The following is an 18,566-nucleotide window of genomic DNA, read 5'->3' on the forward strand; positions in this document are numbered from 1 at the left end:
AATAAGAGAGGCTAGGAGATGGAGCCCAGGAGGGGACTGCATGGGGAGAGGCAGTTGAGAGTGGCTTCTGGGACTTCCAGCAGCAGGGTAAGAATATGTGAGCTGAGACTTACTTGCCCCTCATGATTGTGCTGTGCTTTATTTCTTCCTGGAATCTTCCGTCAGAATGTCAATCCCTTTAGAGCAGTCGGTGAATTGTGTTATTTCTCTTCTAGTCTTCACAATGGCAGTATTCAATTATGATTTCTTGAGGCACTCCTATAAAACATAGTCTGGTCGGTCAAGACCCTAGGGTTTCCCTTTCTGGTGCTGTCATCAGTCTCAGACAGGACAGTTAGACCTGAGATAGCTCTGAGCTTGTCTTTCCTAGGGCTGCTGTAACAAAATACAAGCTGGGTGATTTACAACACAAACATCCTGTCCCCCAAAGTGGGCGGCTGAAAGTGGGAAACCAAGGTGCCTCCCAGGGTCTTCCTCTCCCTCTGATGTATGTGATTGTATGGATTCTCCTCCCTGCCCCTCCCTGCCCCTCCCTGCTCCTCTCTGCTCCTCCCCAACTGCAAATGATTTATTGGCCATCTGCAACAAGCCAAGGTGTTTCTTAGCTTGCAGTCATATTCCTTCAATTTGTCTCTGTCCCACATGACATTCTAGGATGTGTGTGTGTGTGTGTGTGTGTGTGTGTGTGTGTGTGTGTTTCTGGGACAGTTCATCAGAATATAGTCATGTTTGCTTAGGGGCCCCTTCTACGCCAGTATGGCCTCAGCTTCCCCACTTGCACCCAACAACTTACTTTCTAAATGAGACTGCATCCTGAGATACTGGGGTAACCTCTGAGACCGCATGCTGAGATAGTGGGGTAACCGCTACGACTACACAAGAGCCTCTTCTTTTTGAGGTCAAAATTTGGACCAATAACATTAATTTGTTCACAGTGACAAGGACAGGGAAATACAGAGGGGCTATGAGTAAATGTTACCAGTGTCCTTTTGTGCTTCCTGGAGGAGTCGGGGTGGGGTGGGGGGGAGAAAGAACCAGAAGGAACATGTGGCCTCTGCTCCTGGTCTGGAGAGGTGTCTGCTACAGCTGGTGTTCTGGGAAGCACCTCACAGGACCATGCTCTGGACCTTCCTCTCCCTCCCTGTGTCACAGGACAAGTGGGGCTATGAGGGGTCCTTTACCCCTGGAGGGAGGAAAGCTCAATCAATGCGCTACTAGGCAATCCAGAGAGTTCTAGATGTCAGATACAAATACACAACCTGCTGTTCTCCAAACCTAAAGCCCAGCCCCCTGGCTGCCAATTTTGCTCCCTAACATTTGGGAACTCCTCAGTGCAAAGGGCAGGGGGCCTGAGGTCACCAGGCTGCCTGAAGCCTGGCTGTTCCTTTCACGGTTTATTCTCAGGCACAGTGGCTGCAAGTCCACTGCCTCTTACAGAAGGGGTTTAGTGAGATGCTGTCCCTGCTTCAGTTATGCATTCTGACCTGTCCCTGATAGGTTTTCCATAGTTTCTTGTGTATCCTTCCAGACTTGCTTTTTACAATATATTTTATGATTGTGTGTGCACACGCAAGCGCATGCATGCATGTCACAAATGCACAAGTGGAGCTCAGTTCTCTCTTGCAACCATATGGGTCCTGAGGATCAAACTCAAGTCATTAGACTTGATAGCAGGCACCTTTACCCCAGGCTGACAACAAACTCATAATCCTCCTGCCTCCATCTGCCTGGCGCTTGGATTGCAGGCAGATATCACTCTATTGTGCAGTCATAGCGCGCTATCCATGTTTCGCTTGAACCTCACCTTTTCCTACTTAACTCATCTTGCTTTCTTCTCGCGAGGGCTTCCTCATTTACTTTGATTTCTTGGCTCAATGCTTCATGTAGGACAGCCTGACTTGGAGCTCACTCTATAGCTAAGAATAACCTTGCTTGCTGGGATTACAGGTGGTGATTGAACCCTGGGCTTTGTGCATCCCTTGGCAAGCACTCTGCTAACTGAGCTGCATCTGCATCTTGGAGCTTCCCCATTGCATGGTACCCCACCATATAGCTGACATGGTAGTTTAAGTCATTTAGTGTTATAGGTAATGCTGCCCTGAGTTTACTGCCTCTTTTATTGTGTTTGAAGATATATCATATTCTAAGTTTCTGAATTACCTTTGAAATAGCCAAAGGACCCAGAATTTGTCTTCTTACAGTACTCTAACAGCTAATGGGGCTGAGTACCACTTGTCTCTATAAGTACTATTAGCGAGCCTACTTCCAATCAACATCTTCCCTCCCACTTCTTCCAGCATCTCATGGTTGAACCAGTGCTGATGGCCCATTGGCACTGCAGTGAGATGAAGAAGGAAAATGACTCTTAATGCTTACGCCGTCCACAGTGGAAACTGAGAGCCAAGCAGGCTGGTGTATTCAGTCCCCAAGGGAGAAGACTGGCTTCTCTGCAAATGGGGTCCTCACTCATTCAACTAGCTGGGACATCTCTTGCTTTGTCTTGAACCTTGAGCTTGCTCTGTGTCGTCAGGTCCATGCCCTCATCTCGAGGGTAGAAGAGGAGGAACCAGTTTGTCTGGCTGTTCTAGCAATGTCTGGGAAGTGGCTTAGTAACCAGTAATACAAATGGATAGAACTGCATGTCACTTACTTTTCTCTTTGCTGCAATCCAATACCTGAAGAGAAATAAGTAAAGGCAGAGCGATTTATTTTGGCTCCCAGAGGGAGCACTGGCTTGTGGGAGCACTGGCTTCTGTCAGGGGTGGGAGCCTGTGGCATGTCTTGCTCCTATCATCCCAAGAAGCAGAGAGCTTTGGCCTGCCCTACCTCCATACAGCTGTCAGTTAAGCCCTGAGTTTAAAAGGTTCCAGAACCTTCCAAAGCGGCATCAGCAGATGGGAACAAAGCATTCAAACACCCTAGCCCATGGTGGGCAACCTGAACCTCATGAGGGGGTAATACTAGGCAAGGACTCAGTCACAACAAAGTTCAACCATTACCCATAGCTCAAACTAGATGGGACTAGAATCTGAACTTGTATTTTTCTGACTCTACAGCTTGATGCTTAAGATAATGAAGCCTGTNCCTCGCCGGGGGGGGGNGGGGGGGGGAGTATGGCTCACAAATATACCTCTTACTCTCTAAGGATGTCATCAGTGAGGCCATGTGCCTTGGTGACAGTGGCCATCAGGAAGTTAAGAGCATCTCTGAGAATTCAGGACCTGCCCTAAAGAAGGCCTCTGAGCTTGCCCTTGCAAGCTATCACTTTTACAGTTTGCTTCACTGCCTCTTTGCTCCTTCAGACCCCAAACATACATGGAGCAACCTATGCATGCCAGGCACCTCGCTAGGTTTGAGAGATAAGATGGAAGAGTCACATCCTGATGCTTACAGCTCACTTAGGACAGCGCAGCAGAAATCTGAGGTGCTATCAGGTGGCACTGGCATGGCAGCCCTGTGTCAGCCGTGTGTCAGCTGGGTGCTGAGGAAGCAAAAGAAAAGCATTCCCCCTGAAGTCAGGAGGCGGGTGGTTCCTGGCTGTCTTACGACTTCATCTTTTTCTTTATATGATGCATGGTGAAGGACGGAAGTGAGGGCCCGGAAGTGGCAGCTGTGAGCTAAGGTGTTGAGCCATCCTGCCCACAGCTCTGATGACTGTCCGTGACAAAGGGACAAGGCCACACTCTGGACGGTGTGAGCTCCCTGGAGCCTGGCTCAGCCGGTCAGAAAGATGGGCTGAACCTGGTTTCAGTTTTTCTCATTCCTGATATCGATCTTTCAATCAACCTCTTCTTCAGCCTGTCAGCTGGGTGGCCTCCTCGTCGGACACTCATGAAGGTAACGAAGTCCAGGCAGCCACTAGACAGAAGCGAGGAGGAGAGTCAGAACCGGAAGGAGAAGGGTCAGAACCGGAAGGAAGCCATGACTAGTGGATGGGTCCAGGGACGGGATTCTCAGACTCACTGGCCTGGGCTGCTTGTTGCTGTGGCTCTGAACTGATGCCTGCCCCTCTCCCAACCCCCCAGTTTATGAGCAGCAGCAGCAGCATCTGGAGTCTGTGGTTATTTTTGAGTAACTGGGGTTTTGCTTTAGGTTCCCTCCCCCTCCCAGTGTGACATTAGCAAACCACAGCAACCTGCAGGCAGAGCTGGCAGGAAGGGAGCCCGCTGTTCTTAGACAATGCTCTGGTCTGCAGCTGCTGCTGGCGCTGGCAGGGACGCTGTAGAAAATGAAGGTGCAGAAATAAACAGCCTCAGAGTAATTGCTGAGGTCTCTTCCTGGGCCTTCAGATGAGAGGGAAATTAGAACGCACTTGTAACAGGTTGAAAGGAATAACAGAGCCCTGATGGGCTCAGACTGTGGACATTTCTAGTGTGCGTCTCTGTGTTGATTGTCGCGTGGTGACCGTGATGTGTCCTGTACCCTTCCTGTGCTCAAGGAACCAGTGACAGGAAAGGGATCAAAATGCGCTGCTTACCTGACTGACCTTTCCAGCTTTGCTCCTCCGAGAAATTAGCTGTAGTCCTAATGAGGTCGGTGCTGCCCCCTAGAGGACAGAGTTATAAATTGTCAGAGAAGTTATGCCAGAAGCCCAGGTTTGTTTGGGAAAGAAGTCTACATTTAGACAAAGTCTTTAGAGGGTGGTATCCTTCCTCCTCTCGTGCAGACCGTCTAGATTAAAGCATTTCCAAATGCTCATTGAACTGAAAGGCCCCAATGTAGCCTGTAGTTCTCGTGAAGGCAGGAAACCACCCACTGGTTTAGAGCATCAGAGTGGAGAGACTTTGGAAGTTGTTAGGGTCAGAGTCCAGGTTCGGGCAGTGCCATAGCTTGTCCACTTGTCCCCCAGTAAGACAATGCAAGAGACAAATGAGGAGAAAGCTCAGTGGGCAAAGTGCTTGTGAGCCGTAGTTCAATCCCCAGGATTCCCCTAAAAAGCTGGGCTTGGCGGCAGTCACTTTTACTCCTAACGCTGGGGAGGCAAAGACTGGCGGGGCCTGGGGGGCATGGACTCACTGACCAGGCAACCTAGCCTAATTGGTGAGCCCCCAGAAGACCCAAATATCAAAGGGGGCAGCTCCTGAGGGACGATGCCTGAGATTGACCTCCACAAGCACTCACGTGCGCATGTGCATACGTGTACACACACACACACACACACACACACACACACGACTATGCACACACTCACAAAAGACTTATTCAATATGGTCACATTGGGAAAAGGAAAAGCAACAAGAAAGTCCTGTGCCCCCCAAACTATCTTTAGGTCTTGAAGGTTTATGTGTAAGTGGAGCTCAGGTATTGTCGTCCCCTCCGTCCCCCTTATGCCCACCTTTGACCCATCAGATTCCTGGCCCCAGTTTGTCCCGCCAAGTAGTCTGCTAAGTTTCCAGCTCTGTAGTAGCTTCCTGTGAGACGAACTCGACCTCTCGTGGCTCTAGGTCTCTCTGTGTAGCCCTATCTGTCCTGGAACTAGTTCCATAGATCAGGCTGGCCTTGAACTCAGAGATTCACCTGCCCCTGCCCCCTGAGTGCTGGGATTAAAGGCCACACCACAGCATAGTACACGACTGTGGTACTCTTCTTGTGTATTATTGGCTTAGCTCATGTGTGTGAACAACACACTTCTCTGCTGTCTCTGCCCATGTGTGAACAACACACTTCTCTGCTGTCTGCTTTTGCATTCGTAGTTGCTTCAATAAGGACTGCTTCCTCCTTCCTCTCCTCACACACAGGCTGGGAAAGGCTTTTCATCCCTTAGTCTCACATTGCTACAACAAATCTCTCTTGTTGCCTTCTGTGTAGATCTGCTTCCTGTACTTGCTATGGGGAGTGGATTCCAGTGGTCTTACATCCGGTTTAAACATGCCCGTCACCAGGGTGTGTATGCAGTGACTGTTCTGTCACACGTTTCAGGGCAGTCCTTATGATCATCTTCATATTGACTTATGTGCCATTAAAAACTGCGAATTTGGGGGCTGGAGAGATGGCTCAGCAATTACATGCACTGCCATTTCTATTCCTAGCATCCACATGGTGGCTCACAAACATCTGTGAGTCCAGTCTCGTGGGATCTAACACCCTCTTCTGGCTCTGCCAGCATGTGGTGTGAAGACATACATTCAGGTAAAGCACCTATACATGTTAAAATAAACAACAAATAATTTAAAAGAATTTTAAAAGTTGTGGGTGTCCCCCCCTTCATTCTTCAACTAAGGCTAAATGATGCAGAACGTGGAACTAGTTTATCTAGGAATTTTAACATAGGAGGTAAAATGTGGGTGTTCCCAAATATTTGCTGTGGAGAAGGAGCACTTGGTAGGGTTAAAGGATCTCTAAGGCTGGGACCATTCTATGCAATGTTTACAGAACAGTAGCTGTTCGCCCGAGGTTGTGTGTCTGAGCACTTGACTCTGTTGCTAAGTCAGGTCGTTAGGCAGCGTAGGCAGTCAGCTCACGCTGGCGAGCTTTAATGTCCCACACTCGTGGTTTCATGAATGTGGGCAGAGCATTTGTGTCTCATGCCCTGAAGGATTCCTGATCCCTGCAGCATCACTGGGAGGGTCTGAAAATGCCTTGGAAGTAAATTCTGTATCCTTCCTCCAGTTCTTCTCCAAGGGCAATATTGTATCCCATCTTCAGGCCACCAGCTTGGACTGAGAACAGCTAACCTGGTAGTGTGCCTAGTTAGTGGTCAGTTAACCTGGAAGTGTACCTAGTTAGTGATCAGCTAACCTGGTAGTGTACCTAGTTAGTGATCAGCTAACCTGGTAGTATGCCTAGTTAGTGATCAGCCAGTTATCCCGTATGTGGGGCCATCTCCAGGATGAGGGAGCACAGCTCCATGCCCTGTTTCCCGCTGACTTACACAGTGAAACTTTCATTAATGATGCCCAAGAAGCAGATTTCTCTCTGACTTCAAGGCTGGCTCAGCAGGAGAGGAGCTGAGAAGCTAACAGCCTGCGAAAGGAGAGCTCACAAACTGCATCAGTGGATCTAGTACTCCCAGGCCTGATTTGGAACAGTGAGCTCAGAAAGGGCCAGTAGTGTGGAAGCAGAGGTGTCACCTGAGAATGACAGTGTCCTCTAAACGTGCCTGGCAAGAAACATCCAGGGACTGCGATACCTTGACTAAGGGTAGGGCCTGGTCGGGACAGGAGGAAGAGAGTAACAGACACATTATTCTTAGTCCACACTGAGCTTTGCTGACATTTGAGGACCCATTGTCCTAGAAATGAACAAAGGATGTGTGAACACTCCCGTTCTGTTTTCTCAGAGTAATGTTCTTACTGAAGGAGATATCTTCCTCCCATGGATGGGTGAGGGGACCTGATGCTGTCAGGTAGCTCGCTAATGTTTTCCCTTTACTTCCCTAAATGATTTTCCTTCTGTCTTCATGCCATATGTATGCATGAGCAGATTGTGGATTTGTGCGTATGTGCATGTGTGCTTGTGTGCATGTGTATGTGTGTAAAACATGATTCTAAGAGAAATAACTTGCATATTTGTCTCTCTTCTCTGTCTGCTGTTTCTTTTTCCTGCTCCCATTCCCTCTAGACTTCCTTCCCCAATGTGACCCTCTTCCTGCTTCCATAACTTATTCAGATTCTGCATGTGAGAGAACCCATGCAATCTTTGTCCTATTCAACTTCGCACAGTGATCTCTCTGTCCAGTCACTTCCCTGCAGATGACACTTTTGTTCTTTATCGCAGAATAAACACCACCATGCACACATGACACCTAGTGTTTACCACTCTATCTGTTGGTGACCACCATCTAGACTTGTTCCATATCTTGTGTATTGTGACTAGTTCTGTAGTAAACATACACATTCACGTGTCTGTGAAAGTCCAGCTGAGCAATAAACATACATCTCCCTGCTTGGTAAAAGCAGGAGGCTTCCCCAGAGTGGGTGGAGGGATGGATAAAGGCATAGCAATAGATGCCCTGAGCAATGGAGAGAAAAATGTCCTGCAAGGGAAGGACATGGCAAACACTGGACACTGTTCCTTTAGGCTGAGCCACAGGAAACCCTGCTGGCTTCAGGGCAGACAGATCCTGGCCTGTGAGGGCTGGGAGTCTAGCAGCAAGACATGTGCTATCTGGCCTTACAAGGAATTGCTTAATTAGCATGACCAGAGAAATAGCAAGGAGGGTACATGATCCTCATTGCACAGGACATATAACCAAAGGCCTAGCCTAGACAACAAAGTCTAGTCCAAAGTCTTGTCCAGCCCAAACCATGTATAGGTGAAATCTGAGGCTCAGAGTGGGAAAGAAAATTATCAGAAGTGGTCTGGTCTGGTCTGGTTGGTGACTGATATGAAAACCAAAGCCACTTTTGTGCCACCCCAACTCCATCCCAATCCTGCTTTCACTGGAGCCAGGATGGATTGGCATGTGTAGGGAGGGCCAGCTACGTCTGCATCTTCATGGACTTGTTCAGACCAAGGGGCTTTTAATGAGGAATACAGTGGATAGGAGACCAGGTGGATACTGCCTGTATCCTGCCTAGAGGACCTACAGCCCTATTGCATATACTCAGGAGCTATTCTAAGGGTTAGTGCCTGTGGGTACCATGTGCCCCTGTGCTGTCAACAGAGATAGTAAACACATAGGATGCAGTTGCTAAGAAACAAGGCAGCTCCCAGCCAGAGCAGTGCACCACACTCTCAGCCCCTGTTCTGACTTCCACGTCCTGGGTGTCTGTGCTAGTCCATGTTAAGGATCTTAAACCGTTTTCCCAATGAGCCTTTTTCACCTGACAAATTTTATGTAACTTGAGTTTATAGATATGTAAAAAAAGAATACAAATCAAACATTGACTGATAGTAAATCATAATGAAATTTACTTTAAAACAATTATTTGATGCATACAGTCTTTTGATTTTATTAAGGAGGAGAGAGACTTTGCATAACAGGAAGGCAGCTGTGTGTGTTATTTTTACATTAAAATTAAATGTTGACTGAATATTTGACATTGCACCTTCAATCAAGATTTTGATACTGTACTCATCTACACTAAGGATACTACCTCCATTGACACACAGTACAAAATGGCACAAATATTTTTAGGATGATTGTAGAAATCATTGGAAATTCTGTCCTACATCCAGGTCAAAATTCATTTGACAATATTTAAGTGAAACCCAAGTCAGTAATTCAGACACTAATTAAAATTTTATTACTTTTTATTTATTATTTGTGTGTGTACATGTGTGTATACACGTGTGTGTGTGTGTGTGTGTGTGTGTGTGCACATATCACAACATGTGTGTGAAGATCAGAGGACTGAACTTGGGTAGTTAGCTTTGGCAGCAGGCATCTCGGCCTTCTGAACCATCTTGCCAGCCCCAACCACCAGTTTTTAAAAGCAAGTGTCTAACACAATACAGCTAAAAGCTATGATAATTTAACACACTAAGGAGTGTGATAGGGAAGTCTCAGTTTTCCATAGTTAAGCCATTATGTTTCTATAAGAACAGAAAGCCTTGCTTGAGCAGGAGAGGCACTGTCATTTATGACACGGTCAGGGTCTCACACCTTAGGTGTTTCCAGCTGTATTCTTCAGTGTTGCCCCATGTCATGGTATGTGCAGTGCAAAGTGCCTGTGTTCTGTGTCCAGAACCAAGGTGGCCGGGCAGCTATGTCATGTAGCACGAGCACGTGCCACCATATACACTTCAGATCCATTACATGTTCGGTTTTTAATTAATTGTTGGTCGCTGCACCTTCAGAAACCTTTTGCTGTTACCAGATTTAGTTATCTAATCTATGCAGGGCTGCAGCCCCCAGATAAGAAGAAGCTAGTCCAGTTCCTGGATCTAGATTGCGGCCTGCAGCGGTCTGGTCTCTTTGTTTCCCTCTCTTTAACTCCAGCCTCCATAATGTCTCCAGAATGCTCTGGACTGTGTGATGATTGCGACCCTAGGCATGTTACCTAACAATTCAGAGCAGTGTGTGGATGAGTGTAGCAGTATTACATGGCCTGGGTAGGGTTCATTAAGGCAGCTAAAGAGTCTGGCTCAGTGCCAGTCATATCCACCCTACAATTAAAGGGACTTTTTAATTTAATTTAATTTTTTTACTGCCCGGGTTCTGAGGACTGAACTCTGGAAGTCCGCCTTGGTCACAGGCACCCTGGCCTTCTGAGCCATTTGAGCATCTCCAGGCACCAATACAACTTAAACTCAGAGGATCAGGATTCAGAGGATCCAGGAGCCTGTTGAGGTCTGCGTGTGCTACTCACTGTGCTGGGAACTGTGGTTGTAAAAATGAATGAGCTACAAGTGTAAACAGCCAGGTGGAACACAGTGGAACACAGAGACCATGAGAATAAACTTCTGAGCCCCTTGGCACAGGCTTGAACCTCTCTCTCTGGACCCACCCTACCCTTCAGTCCATCAGGGGCTGATGCTAATCACATCTAGTTCCGTTTTCCTGATGACACCCGATGCTTCCTCCCTCCTCCTGCCTCTCATTGCTCCACTGACCTGGGCCTGCCTTCCTCATCTTCTAGATGGCCAGCAGGTACCCCTACTCCACAGTGACCCCATTAATCTCATCATTGTTCTCTATTATCTATCCTAAATTTTTTGGAAAATATTTTATTATAAAAGTAATAAATGTGTATATAAAACACTGAAAAAGGAAAGTATCCCCCATAAGCCTAATAAACAACCACCATACATTTGATTTTCTTCTGTTTTGTGTCTTTAATCTCTCTCTCTTTCTCTCCCTCCCTCCTCTCTGACTAGCTTTCGTTTATCATGTACATTTATTTTAATTGGGCTGTAAGTTATTGATATAGGAATGAACAATTATAGAACACAATGGTTTGGATTGGGGATCCTTCTGAAATGGCCAATAGTGAAGCCACTAGGTGAATTTGTTTGGCTTTGGAACCTGCTTAATTCCTGCTAGGAGGAAACATGCTGAATTTAAATACCTGTAAATCCTGTCCACCTAACCCTTCTACAGAGTGGCTAAGGAGAGGGACCAAGCCCAGACTAGGATCCAGCAGCTGACTGAGCCCTGTTATGAAGTGGATTGTACATCTTGCTTCAGACTCTTACAGAAATGCAGTCCCAGTCCCTGCCCAACCCTGGTCTTGCTTTAAGGTTGATCTTGGCCGCTTTAATCCCTGTAATAAATAGTGGTTCTGAGTCCGTCCAGAGGGAAACAGTGAGGTTTTGACATTTACACACTTTTGCTTGGACTACAGTTGAAGAGGCTCTGTGGCTAGGCTTGGAAGGGGAAATAATGGCTATTTTCTTAAAGCTCAGTGAGAGGTGGCTAGGTGGTCAGGAGGGGAGCTCACACTGCAGGCCACAGGGTAAAGAGAAGCAGCAGAGAAGCAGCAAGTGCAAAGGGATAAAACAGCAGGGGATGCTCACAGCAGCACACAGGTGGAGATGGAGAGGCAGGGAAGGATGCTGTGCATCCTGTCTTCTGAAACAGAATCTAGGAAGTTCCCTGGTGAGGCTGGCATGGTGTGGGAAGCAGATGAAAGGTGAGGAGCCTGTTCACTGTTCACTGTCTGAGCTTTTCCTTTGGGCATGGCAGGATGTTTGTAATTTCTCTCTCTCTCTCTCTCTCTCTCTCTCTCTCTCTNTATTTTTTTTTTTTTTCTTGAAAAGCAATGTGACCCTGCAAAGACCGTTTCTAGAATTTGAGACTTCTTAGGAACGTTTACTGTGAGATAAAGGAGAAATTCGTGAACTTTTGACTTCTGATGAGTTCAGGGAATCCATTCAAAGCAGAGCTTTGTAATGTACAAATTTGTAAAAGCACAAATTGCTGACTTGGGCTGATGCTAAGAAGCCTCCTGTTTTGGTATCAACAAAGAGAGAAGCAGGTAGAAGCTTGAGAAGGAGGGGGAGGGGAAGGGCAAAGCTCCCAGCCTAGATACACCACAGAAAAGAGGTGGAGGGGTAGCCTCTGGTGACTTCATGGGCATCAGTGAGGACAGGAGGAGCTGGAGGCCAGAAGGCCAAGTGCCTGGCCAAGATCAGGACTGGATTCAGCAACCGAGTGGCATGATGGGTAACAACTGTCAGTTACTACACTTCCAGGGGATCTGGTGTCCTTTTCTGGCCTCCCTGGGCATGCATGTGGGCTATAGATACTCATGCAGGCAATATATACACACACACATAAAATACAAATAAATCTCAAAAGATTGAAAACACTAATGATGTAGTTAGCACATGGTGAACACCAGGTGTGCACCAGGCCCCTTGCTAAGGGCCCCATGTGGGGGTGTGTTTCATTATCTCCACAATGACCTTACCACAGAGATCCTGTTTTAATACACGTTCAGTGACTAAAGTTACCTAAGATAACTGCTGTAGACCACACAGGTGCTCAGTGGATGAATCCAAAGTCCTGTGTTCTTTGAACAAAGAAAATATAACAGTGCACATCAGGAGTCACATGGGAGCCGAGCACAGGATCCCCAGCCTACGTGTAAGGCTCTTGTCGCCCATTTGAAGGCTACTCTACAAAGCTGGAAGGGTTTGGAGATAAAGGTGTCACATGAAAGGGTACAAGCGAGACACCTGCATCCCCAGGCTGTCCCCCCACCAGCTGCCAGGAAGGATCTGTAACTGCAGGCATGCTTTTATTGCAAATGAGATAGATAGTACAATCTTTGACAGTCATATGGGAATGTTTGCATATTGCAGATAAGAGAGTCGTTCATAAATGATGGGTGTATGCGGTAGACATCTTTGTGGACCCTAGAATGCCATATAAATGAATGTTTTCTTTTTATCAGTGTTGACATTATTCAGCTGATGATGTACACAGGGAATTCACCATAGTCCTGGTTACAAGAAACACACTCCCTAGAAAACCAAATGGCAACAGAACATATTTTGAGCCAAATTATGTGTTCCTCCTGGACCTGAGCACCAGGAACATTCTAGGGGTGCTTGTGGAGGTACTGCAATGTTCGGTGACCTGATTAGCCAGGTGATTGGCCATTGTGCCCAGTGCGGACATCAGGCTGCATGTTCAGCCTTGGGGGTCCCTCCCTTTTCAGAGCACAGTAGAGAGATCCTTAGGGACCTGATGACAAGCCCAGGACAGAAATCTAGCTACCAACATCTGGAAGAGAGAAGGCTCACCCCCAAAGCAAGCTCCCCAGCCCTTGTTCATACCTTCTCCAAATAGGATCGCTCCAAGGACCTTCCAAGTCTGAGTCTGCAGAGGTTGCTGGGTGGGTAAGGCTCTGTGAGCACTGGGGGTTGCTGGGTGGGTAAGGCTCTGTGAGCACTGGGGGTTGCTGGGTGGGTAAGGCTCTGTGAGCACTGGGGGGGGGGTCTGAGTTCCCATCCCTAGTGCTCACTTAAAGAGTCACACACAGTGGTGCAGGCTTGTAATCCCAGTGCTGAGAGGGCAGAGATGGAGGATCCCGGAGCTTTGCTGGCCAGTCAGTCTAGTCAATCTATGAGCTCCAGGTCCGATGAGAAACCTTGTTTTGGAAAACAGAAAGTTTGAGATGCAGATGAGGAAGATGCGTGATGTCAACCTCTGGCCTTCATGCATGAACACATGAACCTACAAGCCACATGTACACCCATTCAAGACAAAACCAATGCAAACACTTCCTCCTCCAAAGATGGTTTTGACATTTCAGCCACCAGCTGTCACCCCACACACACACACACACCCCTGATGTCCTACAGAACTGCGGCGTCATCCATTCATCCACGGAAGCTTGTGTTGTTGTGTTGTTGTGTTGTTCCTAGCTGGCTCTGTCTTCACTGGTTGTGCCCACCCTTCCCCCAATCCCTAGCCTTTGTGAGGGCTCTAGGCGGTAGGTAGTGTACAGACTTGAGATCCCTCATCAGCTGGGCGGTAGCCCCGCCTTGTTCCAAAGAAGGTTGATGCACAGGCTGTTTTTTTTTTTTTTTTTTCTTTTTGCTGTACCCACTTTCTCTTCACGGAGAACACGCATCTTTCGAGAGTCAGGCTGGTCTCTCACAATCTCACTCTCGACCTTTGAGTATCTGTCTGGCCCTGGTTATAGCCAGGGACAGTGTTCGGCTGGATCCAGAGTGAAGGGCTACTGTCCCAACACAATCCTGCCTCCTCTGAGGCTGGGTGCCAGCACAATGCCTCGTACCTTTCACTTCAGTGACTCCGAGTCACTGCAGTGACTGCGAGTTGGCAGATTTGGGGGAAAGATGCGTTCACTAAATGCAACTGTGACTGAATCAGCGGGCAGGAGTGCCAGGGAGGGAGCTAGGTCCAGGGGCATCCTATTGGCTACTTCTGCATAGCTATGCTTATCACACTTGACACAGACCTGTTAGGGGAGGGAGGAAGGGTATATCCCGGCTCCCCTCACTTTCAGAGGATCCAGTCCATGGTTGCTTAATCTCACGTTCTCCAGAGCACATCATGGTGCCAGGAACATGAGGTGGTCAGGAGAGAGAGAGAGAGAGACACACAGAGAGAGAGACAGAGAGACAGAGACAGAGACAGAGACAGAGACAGACAGAGAGAGAGAGACAGAGACAGAGACAGAGACAGACAGAGAGAGAGACAGAGAGAGAGACAGAGAGAGACAGAGACACAGAGAGAGAGAGACAGAGACAGAGATAGAGACAGAGACAGAGACAGAGAGAGAGACAGAGACAGAGAGACATGCCAGGGACAAGAGGTCACCAAGGGCATGCTCAAGTGAATGACTTTGTTTCCAGAATTTCAAAATACTGCCACCACTCACTGGGGACCGGGGCTTCAACACTCGAGTCTGTGTGGGGCATTCCACATTCAGGCTGTAGCAGGTGCTTGGCAGCTTCCAGGAAGCATCAGGTGCAAAGAGAAGCAAGGCCAGCTCCAGGCGGCCTGAGGGACAATGGAGCACACACCAGCCTAGACAAGAGAGCTCCAGAACCCTTTTCACACACTAAGACTTGTTTACTGTGTAACCTTGAGAAAGTCTGTAGGGCATGAAGGACATATTTTTGTGAAGTTGCTATACAAACCTGAAAATAGTATCGCCCTACACTCTGGTCTGCCTGTTTGTTTAAAATGTGTTTCTTATCCACTCAAGTTAGAGAGGCCAATCTTTTTATTTGCAAAGATGTTTTCCCTCACCTTACTGTAAATATAATAATAGGTAGTAATAAGAAATGAGAAAATGGAGAGCGGTGGCCCTCACTCTTCCTAATGCTGAGACCCTTTAGTACAGTTGTGTGGACCCCCAACCACAGAATTATTTCCATTGCTATTTCATAACTGTAATCTTGCCACTGTTACGAATCATAATGTAACTATCAGATATGCAGGGTATCTGGCATGCGACCTCTGTGAAAAGGTTGTTTGATCCGCAAAGGGGCCTCGACCCACACATTACGACCAGCTGACCTTGAAGAAGAGCAGAACAAGCTCTTTAAGATTCCTATCTGGAAAGAACAATCTTCTCATTCAATGTCCCTACAGGCTCATAGCTGAAGGCTTGGTCCCCAGCTGGCTTCACTATTTAAAAAACATGTAAAAACTAGGAGTCTAGTGGGAGGAAGTCACTAGGGGCCTGTAGTGCGGGCTGTATCTTATCTGTGGATCGCCCTGTCTCCCTGTTGTCAACTTGACCTCACCAGAGTCCAGAAACAGCAGACCTGGCTCCCCTTAAACCAGGAGACAAACCCAATCATTCCTCCCCCAGAGACAAAGCATCCGAACAGTGCAGCTATTAACATCTCATGGCCTCCAAAGCAAGTCGGGTGCCTGCAGGGGGGGGGTAGGGTAGGGGAGGGGCAGGGCCTCTCTTCTATCTTTCCACTCCCCTGGCTTTGCTGAGGGTTGCTGTGGGGAACCATTTAAGAAGAAACCTCCCCGCTGTGGTTGTTGCTAGAATCCTGATAGCAAATGAGTTGTGGGCTCAGTGAGCACCGGTAGGTGTCTTAGCGAAGGGAGTGTTCTCCCCCACCACGTTTCCCTGTCTGAAAGTGCTTAGGGGGTGTGTGTGTGTGTGTGTGTGTGTGTGTGTGTGTGTGTGTGTGTGTGTATTTACTGCTTGTCCCTCTACCTGGTGTGTGCTTGCTAGAGGCACCTGCTGCCGACTCTCTAGCACACAGAAGAGTGTCTGCTCATGGTTAATGACCCCGGACTGAGTGAAGGAGAACTGTGGCCTCATGTAGAACTGGAAGCGCCTGGTGAGTCTTGGCTTCTCTTGGACTGAGGGGGTGAACTCCAGAAAGGCCGGATTCTTCAGGGCTATCACAGCTCGCTAGGTCTAGTTGTGGCTTCAGCTTAGACTTCAGCATAGAGAATGATAGTTAATTTTCTTTTTTATTGCTCCTTCATCATTTCAGGCTTGTTCTCAGTCCATGTGTCTTGTCACAATGGTCAACACAGTCTGCAACATTCTTTCCTAGCCAACATATTCCACAATGTTCTTTCCTGATTCAGTCTTAACGCTCAAATTAACTGTAGACAGCAAACCCACTCCTTCCCTATTCCAAAGCGATTCCTCTTTCTGGAACTATATTAGTTTATTTTCTGTTACTGTAACAAAATACCCTTGGCTGGGTACTCTTAGAAAAAAGAAATCTGTGTATGCAGAACATTAACCGCAGGTGGATCATATCAAAGTGGTAGCATCATGGAGGGATTGCCCATGAGAGAGAGCTGGAGATCACACAGCAAGACAGGAAGCAGGGGGCTTGGAGACATGGCTCAGCGGTTAAGAGCACTGACTGTTCTTCCAAAGGTCCTGAGTTCAAATCCCAGCAGCTACATGATGACTCACAACTACTACCTGTCATGAGAGCTGATGCCCTCTTCTGGTATGTCTGAAGACAGCTACAGTGTACTAATAAATAAATAAATAAATAAATAAATAAATAAATAAATCTTTAAAAAAAAAAAAAAAAAAGAAGGAAGCAGAAAGCAGTTGAGGGGTCAGGCTCTGGCTTTTGCAACAATGAGCTTTTGTAAGAACTAACACCAGGCCAAGGGGAGTGCTCCCAATCATCTCCCATAGGCACCATGTCTTCAAGGTCTCTCCACCTCAATATGGGCACACTGTGGACCAAGTTTCCAAAATATAAGCCCTTGGGGGTCAACCACAGCCAAATGACAGTGAATACTTTAGAGGGATGCCGGGTGGGTCTTGTAAACCCCACCGCATTCCTGTTCCAGTCGGGGCTGTGAATCTGGCTACAGTCTGCAGCTCTGTCTCCAAGGTGAGTTTTGGTGCTTCGGGGAGCATCTGCAGATTGAAGGCAGTAATTACAGAGGACTTGCTGAGAGCTGGAGCTCTGGGGTGCCAGGTTAGCGTGGCTAAGCAGGTTTTCCTGTGCAGTGTCCCGACTGTCTCAATTCTTCTCTACCACTTGGAAGAGGGGACTAGGTGCATTTCCTTCCAGGATTTTGCATCCTTCTGGGAGGTACATTTTCTGTAGCCTTTCCCCAGACGGCTATAAAGCTTCTCCCACTGTGTCTCTAATGGTGAACACGGTATGCTTCAGTTCCCATCCCCGGGGTTTAGGTGGGATTCAAGTCACTGGTAGCCAAAGCCCCCTCCCTGTGTAAGGAGTCACTAGAGCTGGGGGCTCCAGGTGGACAAGGGACAAAAGGCCCATGGACTTCCACATACTTCATCTGTCCCCAAGGCTCTCAGCTGCAGACCCTGTATGTCACTGTTACTGTTTTACTAAATCATACTGGGGATTGGTTCCAACACCCCCCACAGATGCTACACTCTGGATGTGCAATCCCACGACTGAAAATGCTGTGATATTTCTGTGTAGCCTCCGCTCGGCCTCCCAACTGCTGCAGAGCATGCCTGGAAGAGCGATAATGAGGATGAATGCTGTGCAAATGGTTGTTAGGGTGCATTGTTTCCGACACCTCTACACGCTCAGTACAGACACCATTATTTAGTATGGTTAAGCACTGGCTGGTTGAATCTGCTGAGATGAAGCCTGGCTCTCTGGAGGACTGATTCCATTCCTAATGGATCAGCAGTGAGATCGCAGACCTGGAAAACCTGAGCATCAAACTGCTTGATGCTGGGATGAACAAGACCTTTGAAGCTACTGGAATGGAGAGAGCTGTTTTGCATACAGGAGGGTGTGGAGGACCTGGGGCAGAGCTGTACGAACTGAATTACAGCGATGCCTTCCAGAATTCCTGTGTGGAACCAGTTTGGAGGTCAATAAGAAAAGGGACCTTTGGGGAGGCAGTAAGCTCAAAGGGTTACGCTCACACAGGGGATTGATGCCTTCCTGAGAGAGGCTCAAGAAAACTCCCTAGCTCCTTCTGCTTCTTGAGTGCACTGCAAGAGATCATCACCTGGCATTGGAAGAGGGATGCCACCAGAACCCAGCTATGATGGCATCTAACCTTGGGTCTCCAGATCCAAGGAACAATTGAAGAATGAATTTCTAATGACCACTGGCCACTCAACCCATGGTATTCTTGTTCTAATTGGGCCAAGGCATTAAACCCCAGTAGGACTTAGTTAGCATAGACAGTGGGATGTAAGGAGAGAGAGAGAGAGAGAGAGAGAGAGAGAGAGAGAGAGAGAGAGAGAGAGAGAGAG

At 47.7% G+C, this 18,566-nt stretch overlaps 1 protein-coding gene across 1 annotated transcript in view; it reads left to right on the top strand.

The window, feature by feature from the left end:
- Positions 1-3,814: 3,814 nt before the first annotated feature.
- Cracr2a (calcium release activated channel regulator 2A) overlaps positions 3,815-18,566 on the top strand; it is an 84,019-nt gene continuing 69,267 nt past the window's right edge. The window contains exon 1 of the mRNA XM_029535423.1: positions 3,815-3,837. Within this exon, the coding sequence (XP_029391283.1) occupies positions 3,832-3,837 (6 nt within the window). The 5' untranslated portion in view covers positions 3,815-3,831. The remainder of the gene's footprint in view (positions 3,838-18,566) is intronic.

This window comes from Mus pahari, chromosome 2 (assembly GCF_900095145.1).
Source record: "Mus pahari chromosome 2, PAHARI_EIJ_v1.1, whole genome shotgun sequence".
Taxonomy (NCBI): Eukaryota; Metazoa; Chordata; class Mammalia; order Rodentia; family Muridae; genus Mus; species Mus pahari.